The sequence below is a fragment of the Phyllopteryx taeniolatus genome, chromosome 1, assembly GCF_024500385.1.
Source record: "Phyllopteryx taeniolatus isolate TA_2022b chromosome 1, UOR_Ptae_1.2, whole genome shotgun sequence".
Classification (NCBI taxonomy): domain Eukaryota; kingdom Metazoa; phylum Chordata; class Actinopteri; order Syngnathiformes; family Syngnathidae; genus Phyllopteryx; species Phyllopteryx taeniolatus.
This window is the reverse complement of record NC_084502.1, coordinates 31199532-31223250: the sequence shown is the minus strand read 5'-3', so window position 1 is coordinate 31223250 and position 23719 is coordinate 31199532. Positions and strand designations below refer to the sequence as shown.

At 43.4% G+C, this 23719-nt stretch overlaps 1 protein-coding gene across 8 annotated transcripts in view; it reads left to right on the top strand.

The window, feature by feature from the left end:
- Positions 1-870: 870 nt before the first annotated feature.
- elk1 (ETS transcription factor ELK1) overlaps positions 871-23719 on the top strand; it is a 48264-nt gene continuing 25415 nt past the window's right edge. For 2 of the 8 annotated variants that reach the window (XM_061788731.1, XM_061788739.1), the window contains exons 1-6: positions 889-1891; positions 4334-4542; positions 10712-10876; positions 10952-11119; positions 11178-11297; positions 19342-19752. In XM_061788731.1, coding sequence (XP_061644715.1) covers positions 1867-1891; positions 4334-4542; positions 10712-10876; positions 10952-11119; positions 11178-11297; positions 19342-19752 — 1098 coding nt within the window. In that variant the 5' untranslated portion in view covers positions 889-1866. Of the gene's footprint in view, positions 1892-4333; positions 4543-10711; positions 10877-10951; positions 11120-11177; positions 11298-13363; positions 13484-19341; positions 19753-23292 lie in introns of those variants that run through there. The other 6 variants (XM_061788778.1, XM_061788767.1, XM_061788756.1 and 3 more) reach the window with 6 other exon arrangements.

Here is a 23719-nt window from a genome sequence, read left to right as displayed (position 1 = left end):
AAGTTCACGTGGGTTATATTTGTCTGATATTTACATTTGTTTGATCTTAAACTTTAAAGTGGGTAAACTATGCAAAAATATAAGAATCTGAGAAGGGGGCCAATACTTTTTCACGGCACTGTAACTCACATTAAAAATTTATTTATTTTTTTTTTTTTACTGTTGTCCTTTCAGAATCTTTTCTTTTCTTTTACTAAAGTAAAAGGAGTTCAATTAGTACTTGTACCAGGGTCTTTTTTCCCTCTCCATACGTATCTGTACTTATACTTAAGTACAGAGTGTGAGTACTTTTGCCACCTCTGCACACTAATGTGCAGTGGGGCCTAGTGCTTGGAAATGACTGAGCAGGAGTGTGTAAACTACGGCCAATCTATTTTTTGGCGGCCCTTGGCCTTGTACTACTTATTTTGTACACTGGGCAAGGCAGGTGAAGAGAAGAAGAAATTTGTTCTCTCTCACTTCCTTTTTTCCCACCAATCTCACATCATTCGGTAAGACGTGTCTTGAAAGCGCAATTGTTTGATAAACTTTCTGCTATGTGTCAAGGTCAGCTTAGTACAGCTTGTTCTTGTTTTGGTTTTGAATGTGGACATGTGCTGCAGATCTATAGTGGGCTTCAGGACCGCTGGCCACACAAAAATGTTTGATTTTATGCTTTATCACCTGTTTTTTTTTTTAACAAATATATACTAAACAGTTTTCCAAATCATTACATACACTGATGGCCATATTGCTTTTAGCGTGGTAAATATACATTAAAGGTAAAGTGGCCCTTGTATCCTTTGATATTTTTTTTGTATACGGCCCTTGGAAGAAAATGTTTAGATGCCCCTGTCGGATCATAAGAGAAAGTGGGAAGAGCAGCATGAGTTATCCACTGAGAAGCGGTGTTTACTCAACAACACTTTTACACTGAAAGTAAAAAACGGAAACGCGAACGTCTTAAGTCACGTGACTTGACGCAGGTAAAAAGTTGTGAGGAGGAGGTGTCCGTCCAAACCGGAAGAGGGAAAAACCAAAAACAGATGAGCGATTCACTTTTCCTTTGTTGGTTGCGTTTCAGTCGTGAAGAAGCACAGGACGTTTTTACAAACTACTTTTTGACACTTCGGGGGAGAGTTTTGGCGGCTCTCGGGGGTGAACTCTGGGGCCGCAGCCCCCGCAGTGGAGCGGCTTCGGTGGGCTGACGCACACGAGAGGCGGGGGACTCGGAGAGCTGTCAACGGAGCTAATGCTAACGATGTTAGTTCGATAGGTTAACACACACGCACAAAACACCACTGCAGGGAAATCGAATTTTGCTTTCCTTAAAAAAAAAAACCACTTAACTCGCGTTTGAAGAGGCATCACGAGATTCCACCGGGGAGGATGAGATTTGGAAGTCTGGCTAGCTTAGCATAGCATAGCATTTCTTTAGTAACACGCACAAAAAAAAAAACTCGATCGACGTCCACGTAAAAATGCTGACGTAAACATAACACAACACTTGGACGTCCGTTAGGTACACTGATAAGTGCGTAGACGCGCTATTTTATTATTACGGGAGGGCGAGTCGGCGTTTCTCGCGGCTCCTGTTTTCAATTTATTTGTTTTATTTTTTTCAAGTTTTGCCTTTTTGCGTGTTACCATGGACGCTGCGCAGCCCGCCAGCGGCGCCTCGGAGCTGTTACATAACAGCCGCAAGTCCGCCGACATGCTGCCGCGCTGACAGCCGCAAACACGGACACGCGTACACGCACACAAACATACCCCTTAGCATACAAACAGCGAGTGGAGAGGCGTGCAAGAAGAGGAACGACATAAATACAACATGGAGGAGCTGTGAGACAGCTTGCACAAGTAAACAACAACGGCAATTTGAGCAAGATGGATTCAAACCCGCTTATCAACGGTAAGGCGTGTGTGTGTGTGTGTGTGTGTGTGTGTGTGTGACAGAGCGCAACACGTTGTCTATTTCATTGGGATGCAAAGTGTGGTGCACTCAAAACTTCGTGTATCGCATTTTGTGTGCGTGTGTGTGATGGTAACAAAGCATGATCGGATGGCAGGATTCTTCCAAAGCAAGAAAGCTCTGAACTTCCATCCTTGCCCGGTTGTTGCCGTGGTAACCACTGCTTCCAAGTTGTGCCTACCAGATTATTGTACTTCTATGACAAGGTACTACTACATAGTATTAGTGTGACAAAGTATTACCACATATGACAAGTTTGACAAGGTACTACTATATAATACCCCTACACCAAGGCAATGCTTTGTTATTGGGAATCCCACCTGGTTCTTGGCAGGACATGCCTTGCTGCAGGACACGCACCACTGCAATATGATTGGTTGCTGGATCGCGGTAGGCCACGCCCTACTGCTTTCAGAAAAGAAGTACGATGTGACTTCAGTGTGGCAAAGTTATGAATCATCCAAACCTAGACCCTAGCACTAACCATAGCAAACATTATTGTTTTTGTTTTTATTTTGCACTAATGTGATAGATTGGTTATCTCATCTACATCTGCGTAGCCTGTCTTCCTGCGATGTATGAGCTAAATATATCGCAGTGGGCCCTGTCCTGCCAAGAATGGCACGCTACTTCCACAAGTCAACTTGGAGTGGCAATAAACAGCTTGAAGCTTCTTTTTTGAAGAATTGCTCACTATTTGCCAAAGTGCTACTAATGCAGAGTGAATTAAGTAGGCTTTGCACGATCAGGATTTTTTTTTGCATAACGTGTTGTCTGTCTCACACCGCCGACATGTTTTTTTAAAAATAACTATTGGTGGTCAGATATTTACAGTACTACGTCAAAAGACACACGACAAGGCTAAAAATAAACTGGATTCAAATATACTGTACACGATGGAGACGCGGAGTAAATGTCTTTTGATCGTATCGGCGAATTATGACATTTAAGCCAATCAGCATGAAATGCTAATTATTGTCCGAAACCGATCAGGCCGATCAGATCGGTGTAAAGTCTAGAGTTAAGTTCACTGCCACCATACAGCGCTCTTATCTCAAGTATGCACTCCCAAGTCAAAGCAAAAGAAAAACATTGGACAGACGACGGCTCGTAGCGCGAAGCTCATAATTTGAATGCGGGAGTTATTTATACATTTATACACACTGAACATGCATTATTCTCCTCATTTCCGCCACTTTGATGTGCTCCTCCCACCTTGGTCCTCTTAAGGGAGCGCTCAGATGACTGTGCTCCCGGCTGGTTCTTTTGACATTTTTATTATTATTTTTTTTCTTCCTAGCTCTTCTCCACTTCCAGCCCGCCGGCCCGCTAGACTCACAGGTGGCGACGGTGCGATGTGAGCGGCCACAACACCCCCCCCCCCCCCCCCCCCCTTTCCCGGCTGGCCCTTTGCTCACCATTCTCAAAGCTGGTTAGCTCTCGAGACGCGATCTGTGGCTTGAAGTACATTTCCCAGGTCGAGCAAATGGGCGACGCAGTGAATTTTCGTGTGCTCACACCACTCGCATAGCGTCAATCGCGTCATACGTGTCGCCTGTCGCAGATTCACGCCTATTCAAGCGTTTGTTTTGACTTTATACGTAATCACTTTGCGTGAATGGTATGTGCCCAATGTGAATGCAGCATTAGTCGGGTCATTCGTATCTCAAGACACCACTCTACAAATATTACATCACATAGTACTACTCGTGCATATGGCAGCACGTTCTCTGTGTAGGAGAACGTGCTGTCAGCTTTACAGGTTCCACATATACTATGCAGGCATAGGGTGTTTTGGTTAAGGTGTGACATATCATAGTATTGGGGGGAATTTGGTCACTTTGGTATACAGCAGCACTATAAACAAGAGCTTTAAAAATGCCATTTCAGCTTTTACAGATGCCATCCCACTGTGTAGGCACTGTGGGTTGTCCCTTGTTAACACATGGTACTGTCACATCACAATAAAGGTAAATGGTGGGAAAAAAGGAGGCATCTATCTTAGGAAATCTGCAGGTTCTGGTTGGGTTGTGGAGCACGAAAATGGAGAACAAGCAGTGGTGCCAGAACCCGATGGTCCACTAGAAGCTGATTTGGAGTCTGATTAATTTTGCCACAGCGTTTACCACGCACACAACAACTGGAGTGCCTTTGAGCAGAGCAGCTGGGCTCTGTGTCTCCATAGTTACTGGTCGCCATGGTGATTTGTTTCCAAAAATGATTGATGAGATTGTTGCATAACCACTCAGCCAATGACAAGGCTACTCGTATGCATGTGTGAGGAAGGAAGCTCTGTGTGTGTGCACATGTGGATGTGGTATTATTGCTGATTTGTCATCAACCAGTCTTGTGAGCCATCCCTGTTGGATTTCTGTCCCTCAGCCATGGATCCGTCCATCACGCTCTGGCAGTTTTTGCTCCATCTACTGGACGACCAGCGACAGCGTCACTTGATCTCATGGACTGGAGAGGATGGCGAATTCAAGCTGCTTGATGCTGAAGAAGTGGCGCGACTGTGGGGCCTGCGCAAGAACAAACACAACATGAACTATGACAAACTCAGCCGCGCACTCAGATACTACTATGACAAGGTATTAGCGCATACTACTCTACCAAGTGTTCTCACTCTACTCAAACTATGACTTCAGTATGAAGATACCAATACTACACACAGTATTAAATACTAATACTACAAGAAGATATTATATCATAGCAGTACTACCACAAGTTAATGGGACGCAGAACCATATATATATATATATATACACACACACACACACACACATATATATATATATATATATATATATATATATACACACACACACACACACACACACACACACACACACACACACACACACACATATATATATATATATATATACTACTACGACAATATACTTCCACATAGCACTGCTACCCAAAGGCAAAAATAATAACTAATAACAATAAGGATGGGGAATGAATCGTGTTGTGAATAGATAATATAGAATAGATCAAATGCATGTCCAGTCATCCTTTGCCATTTCGGCGGTCACTTTTCTCAGTCTCACTGTTTTGCAGATTTTTAAATCATACAAATCAAATTTTATATTGCAGATTTTTTTCTATATCACACAATTTTGTGGTGCTAATTTTTCTGCGGGACGTTGTGAGCCGGTGGGGAGAATACTTTGAAGACTTCCTCAATTCCACCGACACGCATTCCCAGGAGGAAGCAGAGTCTGGGTTCTCTGAGGCGTGCTCGCCTATCTCTGGGGTTGAGGTCACCAAGGTGGTTAAAAAGCTCCTCGGTGGCAGGGCCTCGGGGGTGGATGAGATTCGCCCGGAGTTCCTAAACGCTCTGCATGTTGTGGGGCTGTCCTGGTTGACAAGCCTCTGCAACATCGCGTGCACATCAGGGACAGTGCCTCTGGATTGGTGGTGGTCCCCCTTTTTAAGAAAGGGGACCAGAGTGTGTGTTCAAACTACAGGGGGATTACACTCCTCAGCCTCCCTGGTAAGGTCTATTCAGGGGTGCTGGAGCGGAGGGTCCGTCGGGAAGTTGAATCTCAGATTCCGGAGGAGCAGTGTGGTTTTCGTCCTGGCCGTGGAACAGTGGACCAGCTCTTCACCCTCGGCAGGGTCCTCGAGGGTGCATGGGAGTTCGCCCAACCAGTCTACATGTGTTTTGTGGACTTGGAGAAGGCGTTCGACTGTGTCCCTCGGAGAGTCCTGTGGGGGGTGCTACGGGAGTATGGGGTACTGAACCCCCTGATACGTGCTGTTCGGTCCCTGTACGACCGGAGTCAGAGTTCATGTTCATGTGGAGTCCATCCATCCATTTTCTGAGCCGCTTCTCCTCACTAGGGTCGCGGGCGTCCTGGAGCCTATCCCAGCTGTCATCGGGCAGGAGGCGGGGTACACCCTGAACTGGTTGCCAGCCAATCGCAGGGCACATACATACAAACAAACAACCATTTACACTCACATTCACACCTACGGGCAATTTAGGGTCTCCAATTAATGCATGTTTTTGGGATGTGGGAGGAAACCTGAGTGCCCGGAGAAAACCCACGCAGGCACGGGAGAACATGCAAACTCCACACAGGCGGGACCGGGGATTGAACCCGGGTCCTCAGAACTGTTAGGCTGACGCTCTAACCAGTGCATGTGCTGGAGTCACGAAGCGATTGTGAGTGCAATAGGCGGCATAAATGATCGCCTCGATCAATTAATAGGTGTCCTCACAAATATCAGTGTTTCATTAAATACGCTGGTTAACAAATTAATTCTCAGTCCTTTCCTCAATTGCATATTCATGTGTCTCTGGTGTGCAGATTTATGAGAACAGTTTCCCAGCATCACCTCTAAGTGTCGCCAAAGCACCAAAACCTGCAAAACCATGCGTACGCCAGCCATGCAGTTGGCGTGAGGCACCGCACATTTCCACGGTCATGTCACTCATGATACATCTGAACTTTGCCGTGAAAAAGAACAGACGCCACGTTTTTATGCGTACGCACCTTTTGTACATGAGGCCCCAGGACCTTGAAATGTTTCTTACTAAGCCACTCCTTCGTTGCCGGGGCGGTGTGTTTGGGATCATTGTCATGCTGAAAGACCAAGCCACGTTTCATCTTCAATGCCCTTGCTGATGGAAGGAAGTTTTCACTCAAAATCTCACGATACATGGCCCCATTCATTGTGTACTTTACATGGATCAGTCGTCCTGGTCCCTTTGCAGAAAAACAGCCCCAAAGCATGATGTTTCCACCCCCATACTTCACAGTAGGTATCCTCCAAACACGACAAGTTGAGTTTTTTACCAAAAAGCTCTATTTTGGTTTCATCTGACCGTATGACACTCTCTCAAACCTCTTCTGGATCGTCCAAATGCTCTCTAGCAAACTTCAGACGGGCCAGGACATGTACTGGCTTAAGCAGGGGAACACGTCTGGCAATGGATGATTTGAGTCACTGGTGGTGTAGTGTTACTGATGGTAGCCTTTGTTACTTTGATCCCAGCTCTCTGCATGTCATTCACTAGGTCCCCCCGTGTGGTTCTGGGATTTTTGCTCACCGTTCTTGTGATCATTTTGACCCCACGGGGTGAGATCTTGCGTGGAGCCCCAGATCGAGGGAGATTATCAGTGGTCTTGTATGTCTTCCATTTTTTAATAATTGCTCCCACAGTTGATTTCTTCACACCAACCTATTTCAGATTCAGTCTTCCCAGCCTGGTGCAGGTCGACAATTTTGTTTCTGGTGTCCTTTGACAGCTCTTTGGTCTTGGCCATAGTGGCGTGTGACTGTTTGAGGTTGTGGACAGGTGTCTTTTATACTGATAATGAGTTCAAACAGGTGCCATTAATACAGGTAATGAGTGGAGGACAGAGGAGCCTCTTAAAGAAGAAGTTACAGTTCTGTGAGAGCCAGAAATCTTGCTTTTTTTGTAGGTGACCAAATACTTATGTTCCACCATAGTTTGTTAATAAATTCTTTAAAAATCAGATGTGATTTTCTGGAATTTATTTATTTATTTTTTCTCATTTTGTCTCTCATAGGTGAGGTATACCTGTGATGGAAATTACAGGCCTCTCATCTTTTTAAAAAAATAAAATAAAAAATTTGCACAATTGTTGGCTGACTAAATACTTTTTTGCCCCACTGTAGGTAGAATTCTTTCCCATTTTGCTTGATGTACAACTGCTGTTGCTCAACAGTCCATGGTCTCCATTAGCATATTTTTTGCTTTATAATGTATCACACAATTTTATCGGTAGAATAATTTATTAGGAAAATATTTGATCGCCCCAGTCTGAATAGGAAGTATAAGAGTATGGGACATCTTAAAAAGAGTTTGGGAAGGGTCATAAAGCTTTAAAATATATATGAATAATAAAATACATTTTGGTTGCAACTTTTCGTATATTTGTCTGCGCTCTGAAGATAATCCCCCACAAAAAATGACGGACGACTGTAACTGACCCCCCGCCCCCCAGACCCGTCCAGAAAGTAATAATAATATTCTTTTTGGGTGGTGGGGAACGACCTGACAAAAACGTGATTGGTGAATCCCCTAGCCCAACTCCACAGTACTACATACCAATGTTGTAACACTCGAGACCGGTCTTGGTGTTGTCCCTGACTTGATTCCGAAAAGTCTTGGCTGACAGAAAGCGCTCCGGACAGGACTCTCAAACATTGTAACTCAGATAACCAAATACTTTGATGCCATAACCAAATACTTTGATGCCATCGGGGATTCTGACACTGGCAATGCACTTCTCTTTTGGGGAAAGAAACATGACAGATTACCACAACTCCACAAAGTACTATGTTTCTGCCACCTCTGCACCAGTTGGGAGGGTTTTTCGTAGAGTGGGGCATTATGAAACCCCACCATTCACGTTTGGGTCACAAAATGCTGCAATCTCATTAGTTTCTTAAATGCAACCCAGCTCTTCTTTAAATCTTCATTTTTAAATACATACAAGGCTTTATTTTTTGCTTTATTTTGAAATAGATATATAAAGATTTGAGATTTTTGGATATGCTTTGAGTGTTGCTCAAGAGTTGTTTTTTTCCTGTCAAATCTAGTCAAAAGAAAATTAAAAAGAGAATGCTCTTTAACCATTCAACCTTGTCATGGTTTTGACAGTTGCTTTTCTGAATGTGACCTCGTCAAATCAAAATATCAAATCAAAAAGGGAACCATTTGGTTTTGAAACAATATTTCCCATTATTCATTTAATGTCAATTTTCTCCTATGGGAAAAACTCTGTAGTCAACCAGCGTCATGGAAACAAAAGGAGCCGTGAATGTCCGTGGACTCGGGACACTGTGTCACAAAAAAAACTTTCATACTGCCTGTAAAAGCTGGCATTTTTCTGCCCCCCCCAAGGATGCTGTTCTGACACAGACTTGCAAATCTTCTGGCCAAGGAAATATCAGAGCTCCATCCATCCATCCATCCATTTTCTTCTGCTTATCCGAGTTCGGGTCACGGGGGCAGTAGCTTTAGCAGGGCCGCCCAGACTTTCCTCTCCCCAGCCACTTCATCCAGCTCTTCCGGGGGATACCGAGGCTAGCCGGAAGACATAGTCTCTCCAGCGTGTCCTGGGTCGTCCCCGGCATCGTGCCCGGAACACCTCACCAGGGAGGTGCCTAGGAGGCATCGTAATCAGATGCCCGAGCCACCTCATCTGGCTCCTCTCAATGTGGAGGAGCAGTAGTTCTACTCTGAGCCCCTCTCGGATGACCGAGCTTCTCACCCTATCTCTAAGGGAGAGGCCTACGGAGGAAGCTCATTTCGGCCGTTTGTATCCGGGATCTTGTTCTTTCTTCACCACAACGGACCGATACAAAGTCCTCATCACTGCAGACGCTGCACCGACCTCGGTCCATTCTTCCCTCACTCGTGAACAAGATCCCAAGATACTTGAACTCCTCCACTTGGGGCAGGATCTCATCCCCGACCTGGAGAGGGCACGCCACCCTTTTCTGACTGAGGACCATGGTCTCAGATTTGGAGGTGCTGATTTTCATCCCAGCCCCTGCACACTCTGCTGCGAACCGCTCCAGTGAGAGTTGGAGATCACTGCTTGATAAAGCCAACAGAACCACATCATCTGCAAAAAGCAGAGATGCAATACCGAGGCCACCAAACCGGACCCCCTCTACGCCAAGGCTGCGCCTTGAAATTCTATCCATAAAAGTAATGAACAGAATCGGTGACAAAGGGCAGCCTTGGCGGAGTCCAACCCTCACCGGAAAGGAGTCCGACTTACTGCCGGCAATGCGGATCAAACTCTGACACTCGTCGTACAGGGACCGAACAGCACGACACGACACGATGGAGTCCCCAGCGGGAGCGCTCTCCAGCACCCCCTCCAAGGACTCCAAAAAGGGTGGCTACTCTGAACTGCTGTTTGGTGCAATGGCACAAACAACAATCAGGACCCGTCCCCCCACCCAAAGGCGAAGGGAGGCTACCCTCTCGTCCACCGGGGTGAACCCCAATGTACAGGCGCCGAGCCGGGGGGTAATAATCATACCCACACCTGCTTGGCGGCTCTCACCATGGGCAACTCAAGAGTGGAAGAGAGTCACACCCCTTTCAAGAGGACTGGTACCAGAGCCCAAGCCGTGTGTGGAGGCGACCCCGACTATATCCAGTCGGAACCTCTCGACCTCACACACCAGCTCGGGCTCCTTCCCTGCCAGAGAGGTCACATTCCACGTACCTAGAGCCAGCTTCTGTAGCCGGGGATTGGATCGCCAAGGTCCTTGCCTTTGGCCACCGCCCAGGTAACACTGCACCCGACTCCTTTGACCCCTCCCACAGGTGGTGAGCCCATGGGAAGGTCATGGTTTTTAAAATGGATTTTTATGGTCTTGGTCTTGTCTTGGTCTTGACTCGGTCTTGATGCCCAAAAGTCTTGGTCTTGTCTTGGTCTCGGTGCGTTCTGGTCTTGGGCAAGTCTTGGTCTCAGATAGTGTGTTCTTGAGCACAACACTACTATAAACTGCCATGATGACAAGATACTCCTGCATAGCACTACAACCACAAAATACTACTATGCAGTACTACAGTATATAGTACTACAAGATACTACTACAAGACGATACTACTTTTTATTGAATAAGACCAACTCGTACTCCCAGCATAAAGTAATATTACACTTGTGGTGTGTACTGTGTCTGTGTGGTTTGTTCTTTTTGTGTGCGTGTTGATTGTGTTTGTGCGGGGGTCCGTGTATGTGTGTTTTCCAGAACATAATCAAGAAGGTGAGCGGACAGAAGTTTGTGTACAGGTTTGTGAGCCAGCCTGACCCATCCCTGTCTGACGGGACACACACCCCTGAAGACAGCCAAAGGCGGGACAACCTGGACGCCAACAGCCAATCAAAAAGTTGTCTATCCAAGAACATTGCACAGGTGGGTACAGATTCACGGACCCGATTGAATGTCACAAAGCTCGATTGATGGATTGATTTGTGCGTTGATCGTCAGAAGTCGTCGCCCGGCAACTCGCACAAGAGTTCTAGAAATGACTACATGAAATCGGGCCTCTACTCCACCTTCACCATCCAATCGCTGCAGGCCCCACCTAATCCTCGGCCCGTCAAAACTGAACTGCTGCTGGAGCCCATCCCCAAGCTGGACTGTGCGCCCAGAGAGGTGAGGGAGACCAGCGCAGTAATCCTGGATGGCGCTCTCCTAATTCTACTCCTCGCAGGTTTCCTCTCCATCAGTGGTTGGCGATCTGTCGCACCACGTGATCGTCACACAGCCGTCGCCGTGTCCCACTCCTGTTGTCAGCCCCCATACGGCTGCCAACACCCCCAGCCAATCACAGGTCAGTGTCAGGCCCTGTCATCTCAAGCCATCCTTGAAAAGACACGGGGAGTCTGCAATTTTGCTATGAAGCGTCCATTTTAGGCTATTTTTCTCATTTCCAGGAGCAAACAAAGACGAAATTGTCAGAGATTCTGTCCTATTGCTACCAAATTTGAAGCACGTTGTCATCAAAAACAAGCACATTTTTGCTAAATTCAGCCCTCATAGCCAGTTTCACTGAGCAGCATAAAATTCGGTAGAGTTGTCTATCAAGTGTAAACCAACCAAAAAGTCTCAAGAAGCCATACTCGAAAAGACACAGGAAGTCTACCTTTGTGGCGTAAAGCAACCAATTTAATTTTGGCCATTGCCAGAGGTCGTTCACAGAAAAACGTCAGAAATAAAATCACCATTTAAAAGCTGTATGTGCACGTGGGTTATATTTGGCTGATATTTACATTTGTTTGGTGATCTTAAACATTAAAGTGGGGAAACTTTACAAATAAATTAAAATTTGAGGAGGGTGCTCATACTTTTACACGGTATTGTAAAGGGCGTGATGACGCGGGCATGCGTCCAATAGCATGTGTCCTTCCGCCTCACTGTAGCACAAGTAGGCCTGTCATGATAACACATTTTTTTAGGACAATACAGTTTCCAAATTACTACCACGATACATTTTAAAAGATTATACCGATAAATATATATATTAGATGGAACAAAAATAGCGCTTTTTGACAATGCATACAAAGTATGTTTACAGACGGCTTAAGAAAGCCTTTAAGCAAAGGAACACCCTGCCAACAGTCAAGAATGGTGGAGGAATTATAATGCTGTGGGGCTGCTTGTTACATGTGGTACTTGAGGCCTTGACTATATCACAGGTATTGTGAAATCAAAAAATTATTAAGAGATTTTAGAGTGGAATGTCTTACCCAGTGTAAGAAAACTTGTTTTTTGGCGAAGATCATCAGTCCTTCAGCAAGACAAATACCAAAAGCACACAGGAATGGTTGAAAAGGAAATTTTTTTTTTTAAATGACCAGCAATGAGTCCTGACCGCAATCCAATTAAAAATCTTTGAGGGGAGCTAAAATCTGCTATTGGGGAAAAGAACCCTGCAGATGTTCAAGAGCTTGAAAAATTGCAAAGGCAGAGTGGGAGAAAATACCACCTGGGAAGTGCAAAAAGCTTATAGATGGATACAAGAAACGTTTGAAGGCTGTCATCACTGCCAAAAGGTGTGGAACCAAATATTGAGCTTTGCCAATATTGCTGCACATGCTGTTTTCTGTTTCCCATCCATCCATCCATCCATCCATCCATCCATCCATCCATCCATCCATCCATCCATTTTCTCTACCACTTATCCTCACTGGGGTCACGGGCATGCTGGAGCCTATCCCAGCTAACTGCTAGCAGGAGGCGGCATACAACCTGAACTGGTTGCCAGCCAGTCGCAGGGTATATATAAACAAACAACCATTCACACTCACATTGACACCTATGGGCAATTTAGAGTCTTCAATCAACCTACCACACATGTTTTGGGGATGTGGGAGGAAACGGGAGTATCCGGAGAAAACCCATGCAGGCACAGGGAGAACATGCAAACTCTACACAGGGGAGGCCGTGATTTGAACCCCGGTTCTCAGAACTGTGAGGCAGATGTGCTAACCAGTCGTCCACCCTGCCACCATTGATGCGGTTTTCAGTTTTTTTTCTTTGAAATTCCTTTGAAATAGTTTTTTTTTTTAATTACTAAGGACCTCCAATTAAAAGATCCTGTTAATATAAGTATACAGATTATGCAAAAAATGAAGGGGTGCCAATCATGGTGAGCAGGACTGTACGTGAGCTGTAGTCAACTACTGACTGAATAACGTGTGCCGCTGAGGTTATGCTTAATAAACGGTTAACTTTCCCTGTGTGTATTAATTAGGGATTAACACACAACAACTTGGAGCGAAGCACTGACGTTTTAAATGACGTTGCCGCAGTCAAACACGCTGTTTAGCTCCTTAGCTTGCTAGCTCGTTAGCTCGCTGGCTAGTGAACATAATGCACAATTAACTTTCCCATTAGTGTCTCCGTTGTGTGCTACGTGCTGCACATGAAGAAAGGCTGTGGAGTACTGGACGGAGACAACACCGGTCTGCCGCGGCGCTGATGTTTTAAACGACGTCAACGTGGTGGAGCGAGCTGGTTAGTTCCTTAGCTTGTGGGCAAGCAAGCATAATAAACAGTTTACTTTCCCCTAAGTGTCTCTGATATGTGCTACGCGCTGCACATGGAGCAACGCTGTAGAGTATTGTATGGAGCCAAGCCCACTAGTAGTTATTGACACAGCCCTCCAACTTGCCGTCGCCTCGCCGTGTGCCGGCTCAGCACAACAATGACAATTTATCGAGTCCGTAAAAACTTATCGCGTCCATTTTATTTATTGAACGAAAGGTTGATATACCTTAATTTCTGGTGTATGTGCGCATTATACATATGTATAATGAAAATGATAAAAAAATATTACATTACACATCAAAACGTGTACATTTTCATTCACATTAACACATATATTATGGTAAGTGGGCACTGCTCACCGGAGCATCCTGACTAGAGGCTGACATTTTTCGGGAATCCCACCAGGTCCCATGGTCCTGCAGGATTACGGGACCCAGGAATAGACTTCACTTTGGGAGTGAACTACAATATCAATCACGTGATTGGGCAGGAGAAGGAAGGAACAAAAATTGTGACAAAGTTTCCGGGAACTGATGGGAGTAGAAACCATGAGATGGGAGTTGACAGAAGTGGGAACTAGTACTGGGCGTTATGGCCTAAGTTTGATGTGTTGTTTTTTTGTTTTTTTCCCCCCCTAATGTCGATATTCGATACGACTCGATAGTGACTGTATTAAAGTTTATAAATGTATAAAACCGGACCAGATGCACTTGATTTACATTATAAAGCAGGAAGTTTAACAATTATAAAACATCACAAATAATTTTTTTCCCAACAAATATTTTTTAATATAATCTCAAAATTTGGGATGCACCGAAATGAGATTTTTTTACCAAAACATAAAAAATGAAAATTAGAACCCCAAGGCCAAAAACCAAAAGCCAAAACTCTTATTATGCCAATTATTAGGACAGTTGCATTTATGGCTATGATTGTAGAGCTGCCAACCGACAGAAATTTACTTCAGAACAATTGATCTGAATTTACATATTTTGTAATGGATGGATGTATGTCAAGAACATTACTGTGGGTAATGTAACAGGATAAAAAAAAATCTGCATACTGTTCAATTGTGCAACATAATCATTACTCTATTATTGTAATCGTTAATAAATCATGGCTTCAATGTTTGTTATTCTAATGTCAGAATCAGAATCATCATTATTTGCCAAGTATGTCAAAAACAAGGAAACAAGGAGTTTGTCTGGAGTGGTAGTTGGAGCCGCTCTAGTACGACAACAGCCAGCCATTTGACAGAAAATACTTTCGAGATATAAAAACATAAAAACACAGTACGGAGAGTCACTGAGCAATAAAAGGTTACCAGTAATGTGGTAATGGCAAAATCTTTTTTTTTTTTTTTAAATTAAATTATTTATTTATTTGTGCAAATGATGCAGTCCTCTAGCAATTTAGAGCAGTTTGAAATGACTACTAAAGCAATAGTCTGGTACAGCGACCATTGTTCAAATGGTGCAGACACTTCAATAACTTTAAGTAGTTTAAAGTGACTAGCAGTGCGATAATCTGGAACAATGTCAATTGTGCAAATGGTGCAGATTCTTCTCAAGCACATGAGTGGCCAGTATTGGTCAACAACAGATATGTAAATAGTGCAAAGTGGCGAGACTACTACCGTGAATCCAGAAATAATGTATAATAGGCAGGACAGAGATGTGACAACAATCTCAAGACAAAATTGGCAGCATGTTACAATGGAATTTTAAGTTAACTGTTTAAAAAGTTAATGTTGTTGATGTTCATCACTTAACCCTTAGGTGGCAGCAATACACTTAAACATCCCCAGTCTACCGGAAATCTAGAAGAAGACGCGAAGAAGAAATGTGACGTCATTTGGAACTAATAAAATGCGATGATCTGAAAATAAAGTGGGGAAAAAAGGAAAAAAAAGGTTCTTGAGAGTGCCACACTGTACAAACACAACTATCCGGAAAAATTAGCTCAGACAGAGATGGCCGGTCGACTGTCAAACAATTTGCGTGATTGGTCACGCAACGATGTTAACTAGTAGCTGCTGATGCTAACTGAAACGAAACCCCGGGAACACTTTCTATCTCGTCCGTGATAGACTACTACTGTGCTGCTACTACAACTCTCTTAATAGAGCGAACACAAGAACGGAAGCGCTTCAACTGCCACCACGATCGCTTTGCGCTCCACAGCGTTGTTTTGTTTACGTAACAGGAGCGGCATGGAGTCGAAGCTCTCTTTAATGTGATACATGCGTCACATTTGATAACGTGCTTCATCTTCAGGTGATTTTACACAAATATGCCCATCTTTGTCGTAACATCTTTTTTGTACACGTTTTGCAGACTACAGTTGTTTCCAAATGATAGACGTGCCCCTATTTTGGGACTATTTAAGGCTCGCTAGTCACTAGCATCTTCTCCATGTCGGTGGAAGTCTCGCAGAGTAGTAAAAACTATAGAAAATGGGATTCTGTCAATTTCTGGCTCGAGTTAGGTGATTTATTTTTTTTTGTTTGTTTGTTTTTTAAACACTTGGGATTGGGATCAGTTTGAGTGGGAGGGAGAAGGATTTTGTGGGATTTAACACTGGATTTGGTGGATTTTTTTTTTTAAACACTTGGGATTGGGAGGGAGTGGGATCGATCTCTGTGGGAGTGGGCGGGAGCGGGACTTTTTCCAAACACTCACTTGGGATTGGGAGGGACCAGGATCAACCTCTTTGGGAGAGGGAGGGAGCGGGAGTCAACATCCACTCCCGTGTTAGCCTCTAATCCTGACGTCCTCGTGTCAGCCGCCATATTGCTATTGTTATCTGTTGCTACTGCACTAGATGGCACAAATGCTCACCCGTGAGTTTGTTATACCTTACACCTAAGGTAGGAAATGTCTAGTTGTTCAGCCGCCTTTAAACATAATGTAATCAGTGTTGCTGAAGATGTAGAAAACTGTCAGGCAGCGCAGCAGTTCAATGTGAATGAATCAAACGTGAGATTGTGGAGGAAATCAAAGGAGAAAAGAAAAACCAAGAAAAACCACATGCAAGAGCATCGGGACGTGGGAAAGTGCCAGAGTTTCTAGAAATGGAGAAGCAGCTGCAGATTGTAGCAGAACAGAAGGCAAGTGGCTTCGCTAGCTCCACTGTCAAACTTAATCTCAATGCTTTGAAGGCAATGAAGAAAAAGGTTACAATTACGGGGGCATGCACACAAAGCAGAATAATTCTTGGATAAAGCTAATAAAATACAGATAATAGTTAATGTTTTGAGTTTATGGATTAGCAGCAAATCGATGGTCCTCATTATACATAGGTAGAAGCATTTTCCTCATTTTTGAGGTCAACTTTTAGGGTGTGCATTATATTCAAGAGCCTATTTACATTAGTAATTATCGTGACAAGCCTCGGCACAACCATAATGTTGTACATCAACTGAGGACATAGTCTCTCTTATTAGAAGGATCTAGGGCACAGGTCAGGACCCTATGGCTCACGAGCCACAAATGGCTATTTTGAGGACTGGAACTCGCTCACAGATAAATCTTCGCCCCGGTACACATTTGGACAATCAGCCTGTTTTTTTCTGCCAATTTTGCCCCTTCCCAACCAAGCATGTCAAACACCAGACAATCCTAAATGCTTCTTTATACTCGCGCGGACGCCAATCGCGCTGACGTCACTGTGGCTGTCCCACGCGTAGTTTGCCTTTATACTCAAGCGCAACCCACGCGCGCTGTTAAAGTGTGCTGCCGTTCTCCTCCAAGTCAGGGTTGTCACTACGGCTGGTATTGGATAGGACACCACAGGGTGGAGTTTCCGCTGCATTTCTTTTTTTTTTTTTTTGCCATTTCCGGTAGCTGTTTTTACTTTCCTTTCAGTAACAAGGAACAAAGCAACAACAATGGCGACCGCGACAGAAAAAATGGACCTAGAGGACCAGATGATACGTTTAATTATGCTGCAAAATCGATCGAAAAGGCGGCGACGTAGATGGTATGGAGAACCAATGGGCACGCTGATACGTCATCACAGCATGTGACTAAAACGGACCAAACACGAGAGATGATCTCCGCGGCGTTCGACGCGCAGCAACTGTTTTTGTTGGGTGCGCAGCAAGCTACGCAAAGGCAATTGCGTAGTTGGCTGCGCGAGGCAATTCGTCGGTCACATGATGCAATGCGGGCGTTGTCAGCATAAAGAGGCCTTTAAAGGATTGTCCTATAAGATGTTGTTAGGTGTGATGTGTGTTAAGAGTAGATTCGTCCCGATTTTAGAGTCCTAAACAGGTCGGAGTCAACAATCTTACATACTGAACGTGTTCAATCTTTCCAACCAAAAGTCTTCGTGTGTGGGTGAGAGCCAACTTCTCCAGAGTCTTGATGTCATGAATTGTCACATGGAACAAAATATAGTCAATCAAGAAGCAACCTGACTCAGCAAAAGGAACGAGCGTAAATAAAAACAAGCACGTCTTAGCTGATGTGTTTCTTTTGTATAAAAGTGGGTTCCCCAGACGGCAAGAAGTATTTGCCAAAGCAAGTCATTTTTTGGGCACAACACCATTTTTCAAGGCACCCAGCTCCATTAACCTTCAGGAACGTTCGAGAAACATAAGCGCATACCCAGAAGTGTTGTTTCTTCTTCGGTTTTGTGAGATCACACGTGATCATGTGAGATTTCAAGATTGGCGGTGGAACAGAAACTTTGTGTGTGGTGTTCTGTTTTTATATTAATTGGAGCACACCACACACCATACGACCAAAACTGTTAAATACCAAATTTTTTATCTTCATATGTGGGACTTGTCACAGATAAAAAAAATATTTTTAAGATTTTAAAATTCCTTGTGTATATGAGGCCTTAGCAGACAATTGTTAACATGATTTTGCCCATTTCCAGGTTTCCGTGAAACTTTGTCCGACTTCTCCCAAATTTGAAGCAAGTATACTAGATCTAGGGACTAGAACTCGGGACTTGCTGAATTTCTCAAATTTTATGAAGGCGGCGCATGGTGGCAATTCGAGAATTCTCAATAAAACACAAAACTGCCACAAGAAAAAGCACTACACGAAGCTCCTCAACTCACTACAATATAGTTCCTTGGCACCAAGATGCCACAGGATGGTGGCAAAGCGCTCCATGTAGCAATGTAACAAGATGTGCCTAAAATGACAGTCTGCCAAAATGCGTCTGGTTGGAACGAGGCTCACCCGAGTATAGCCCGGCAGGAATTTTGAAAATCGGATGGTGGGTTCTGGAGAAATTGAGTTATTTGTTATCCAGGAAAAAATGTTTTTAGGGAAAGTTTTTGTGTGATATCGCCGATAGAAAATCTTGCCAGAAAACACCTTCAAATTAGAATAAAATTACCGTGATGTTTCAAACAGTGTCACTTGCCCTAAATACTCGACTTAACTAGCACAAATGGAACATTGATGAGAAGAGCAGTGTGAGCAGTTGAGGTCATGTACTTACTTCAGCAATCAATTTTTTTTTGTGAATCTATTTGTTATGGAGGATTTTAGAGGCTCAGTCAATGTTTTTTAATTCCACGAAGATGGTGGCAACTTGTCATGTTGCTACTATATGAAGTTCCTCAACTCACTTCACTATAGGTCCTTTGCACTGAAATGCTACAAGATGGCGCCAAAGTCTTACTTTTATGTTAGACAGTGATTTGGCATGACTGAACAGTTAACAGAGGATAGGTAAAAAATGAATGAGTGAATAGGTGAATCCGCAAGTAGCGAATCACGACTATGCAGGGGAACTGTATTTCAAGAAGTGCTGGTATAAATTCAAATATGTGCTGACAAGTTGTCCTGTGTGTGTCCCAGAATCCTCCTGGGCCTCCTCTGAGTGACCATCCCCACATTTACCTCACCAGCGTCAGGGACCCTTCCTCCCTCACCCCCCTCCTTCCGCTGGCTCCCGTCGGGTGTTCGGTGAGTCCCGTCCAGCCACACCACTCAACCGTCGGCTCCAAGACGCCGCCACAGGATGACGGCAGGGAATTGGCCAATGTCGCCGGGTTCCCTCCCCAACCAACTCCCTCTCAGTCCGTTTTGGTCATCATCAACCCTCCGCCCTCGCAGCAGCAGCGTGCTACCATGGCGTCCACACCTTCCTCGGTTGTCCCACCCCTAGCACGCCCGCCCCCGCCACCCATCGTCATTAAGGAGGAGACACTGCCATCCGAGGAGGAGCTTCTGGAGATGGTGGCGCTGGAGGAGAAACGGGTGGACGAGGTGAGAGCAGCATTGTATAAATTACAGTGGTGCCTTAAAATATGAGCCGAGTTCGAGTATTTGAACACAAACGGTGGAGCAACACACTAAGATTCCAAGTGTTCCCATTTGTCTGTATTTTGTTACAGTTTGTCGTTGTGTGTTATCCGTTATGCGGATGTTCAAAATGTTCCGAAGACGGAGCGAGTGAATATCACGTGCTTAACATGTATGCAGTGCAACTTGTAATTGACTGACACGATGAGGGCAGCCCTCACACCGTTTGGTCAGACCAGAAGTCAACATTCCATTTTAGCTTTTGCGATGCTAAGTTCGAAATGACTATCAGATAGCTCCTTGTCTTGTGGATCTAAAAAAAACAGCGACATCTGCACAGTTTTTGGCCAGTTTACGCAAAGAAATTCCCATGCATCGCGCCATCCAGTTAGAAAGAAAACAGTGCTCGTTGTACTGTATGTGAGATGGATTTTTCTATAAGCCACGGAGGACTGGACGATGTGAATTGACATGAGAAAGCCCGAGCACACATTACGAAAAGAGAGTCGCTTAACTGCTATATTGTGCAAATGAAGTTACTCACTAAAGGTTGCTAACATGGTTAAACACCTCCGGATACATGGTAAAGGATTGCTGCATTTTTGACGTGCTAGCTCCGACTCCCACCTAGAGTCTTAGCACCGCGTCAGTATTAGGTAAGTAAAACAATAAAATGACTCTTATGCCAACATTGAGCCAACTAACAAGTTAAATTTGACCTAAGGGATGCAGGTATGTTGGGTAAAGAGGCAACAGTCGGCTCACTTGTGAGCCAAGTTCAATAAATGGGGTCTGTGCAGTGTGCATACTCTCCGAGAGAGTATAGTTTGTGAGGTTGTGTGTGACAAGGCTGACTGTTGACACAACACTTAAATTGTTTGAAAGATGAATGAAGGTTAATGTAACTGTATCAATGCTACTGCTTTGGAGTAGCATCTTAACATTAGCCGTCGATATTTATTTACGGCATTGCAAGGGAGTATGTATGGGAAAACATTGTACATTACATTACAATGTACACAACAACAGTGTGCATTCCTTGAAAACTAGATTTCCTAAAAAATATTTCGAGTGGTATTTATCCTCTGTATGGTTTTCTTTTATTGTAGTATATCGTGTATCTTTAATCCATTTAATATTTTTTCTATATAACACAGGGCTGCAAAATATTGGGAAAAAAATGACGTAATCTAAAAATAAAATACTTGTGATATTGTTGGGAAAGTTCATTTTCGACGCAAACTACTTCAAAGTTCAGTTCACAATTCAAAAAATGAACCAGTTCAGTTCATAATTAAACATTTTAAACTAAGTTCACTAGTGCAAAAATGAACTACCATAATTTCTCGTGTATAATGCACAACCATGTATGATATGCACCCCCAAAGTTGACCTCAAACTTCTGGAAAACCCTTCGACCTATGTATAATGCATTTTTTCAATGCATGGTTTTGCTTCTACCCATATAATCAAAACATGAAGTATTATATGTATTTTGTAAGTTATTTTTTCAAAGAATTATTCTGAAGTTAAGCACTTCATTTGAACGGGTAATACTTTTTTTTTTTTTTAACTTATTTTGAAATTCACAGCCCTACTTTTATTTAGTAAATTAAAAAAACACAGTCGTGCTCATATACTTGATTACCCAGGCAGAATTTGTAAAATTGGTACAATTTGTAAAATTGGTACAATTCTTTAAATAAATCATTTTTTCAATATTGTATGTAGGTGACGAGCTATTATCCTCAAAGTTTCATTTTCCCATTGTTTCCACCCATTCAGTCCACACTAGTTGCCAGCTGCAGCTTTCACCCTACAATCTCAGAAATATGAGGAAAAACCTGTTGCTTGAATGTGTTAGTGTTTTAACTAAAGCATTCTGTTACAAATAATCCTTTTCCTAGTCCTCCATTTTTACAATAATGTATTACGAAAGAATCAAGAAACATTTTATGCTCCCTTTTATGCAGTGTCTGAACGCACCTTGCACATTCACGCAGCTGCAGCTGCCTGCTGACAGTAGTTTCATTCTGAAGAGCGAAATATCTTATTAGCATGTCCAAACAGGTTCCTCTGCTAGTCACTTTTAACACTACAGTTGATTCACTGTACATTACAGTACACCAAGATCACAGCAGAACCTGCGATGTGACTATTGCGCACACGTACATCGCAGTGACGTTGCTCAAACAATATCATGCAGCTGTAATCTGTTTTAATAAATACATGTTGCCACTGCAACTTCATTTTAAGGCAAAATCCTTTTTTTGTTTTTTTGTTTTTGTTTTTTTGTTTTTTTTTGTTTGTTGGGTTCCTGTTTGGCTGTTACGTCAAGCGGAAAGGAAGATCTGCATCACAGTGGACTTTTTAAGATGCCACTGTGGTTTCTTTGTATTCTGATGGATATTTATTGAGAATTACAGTCGTTCAGTGGAACAGAGCAAAGTTTTTAAAGGGGAGTGACAGAAAAAAAACAAAGGAGAGAGAGTGAAAAGGTAACTCAATATAGGAAAAGAAGACAACAAAAGACAAAGTACTAGCTGTAAACAAGACGAGGAAAGTAAAGCATTATATAACTAGTGCTATGACATGTTGGATTCGAGTGTTGTATGGGTCAGTAGTGCTACACCCTGTGAGGGAAGGACAGGACAATATAGGACAGGACAGGTATATGAGGGGAAGCATGCAGGACAGGGATCGTGGACCCGGCTGTACAACTGAAGTGTGGTGGGAGTGGCAATGTCAATTATAAACATCTGTATGACCCGAGTTGTAAGTGATTGAAATTAGCATAGTTATGTTATTTGTCGCAATGAGTGAGTGGCCCCACACCCAGCGAATAAATTCTCAAACTCTGTATTGGGATGTATATCTTTATCAGGATATAGAATTACAGTCCCCTCCAAAAGTATTGGAGCGACAAGGTCAATTGCTTTGTTTTTGTTGTATACTGAAGACATTTGTGTTTCAGATCAAAAGATGAAAATGAGACAAATATTCAGAATTCCAGCATGTATTTCATGGTATTTATATCTAGATGTTAAACAACTCAGAGCGGAGCACCTTTTGTTTGAACCCCACCCACTTTTCAAGTAAGCAAAAGTATTGGAACAGACATTCAATTAAGTTAAAGTGAATAACATTTAATATTTGGTGTCATAACTCTTCATCTTTTGATCTGAAACCCAAATATATTCAGTATAAAACAAAAATAAAGGAATTGACCTTGCCGTTCCAATACTTTTGGAGGGGACTCAACCTGTATCGGGATTTAAATGTTTTTCCCATATTGCACAGCATTATTTGGGCCATTCTTAAAATTGTATTCAAATATAGGTAATCAGAAATATATCAATTAAGTTCATTTAATACTACATATAAAAACTGTTAGTTTTGTTTTGAGTCTTTCTGGTGGTGTGTGGTTGTTTTGGCTGAGACACAAGTGTTTCTGACAAAATCAATATCCATCCATCCATTTTCTGAGCCGCTTCTCCTCACTAGGGTTGCGGGCGTGCTGGAGCCTATCCCAGCTGTCATCGGGAAGGAGGCGGGGTACACCCTGAACTGGTTGCCAGCCAATGTTCCTGACAAAATATTCAGAGTATTCCTGAGAGGTGATGCTAGGAGTTAGCATCTCTGAATGAAACAAATGTAGACAGACAATATCACAATACTCACTCAGAGGCATATACTCTTTATCCTCTGTGAAAAATGACTATTCTTATTGCATCTCATTTCTATATATGGAACTTCCTTTTTCCTAGCTCCCCTATTTACATGTTAGCTCCTCCCACCAGAAATTCCATCAGGGAGCCAGGATATTGACAGAGGAGAGATGGAGGAGGTAGGAATGTTTGGGAGAAATAAGACAATTGTTGCATGGAAACGTCTGCTAAAGATGTCACATCGTTGACGTGTCACAAATGAA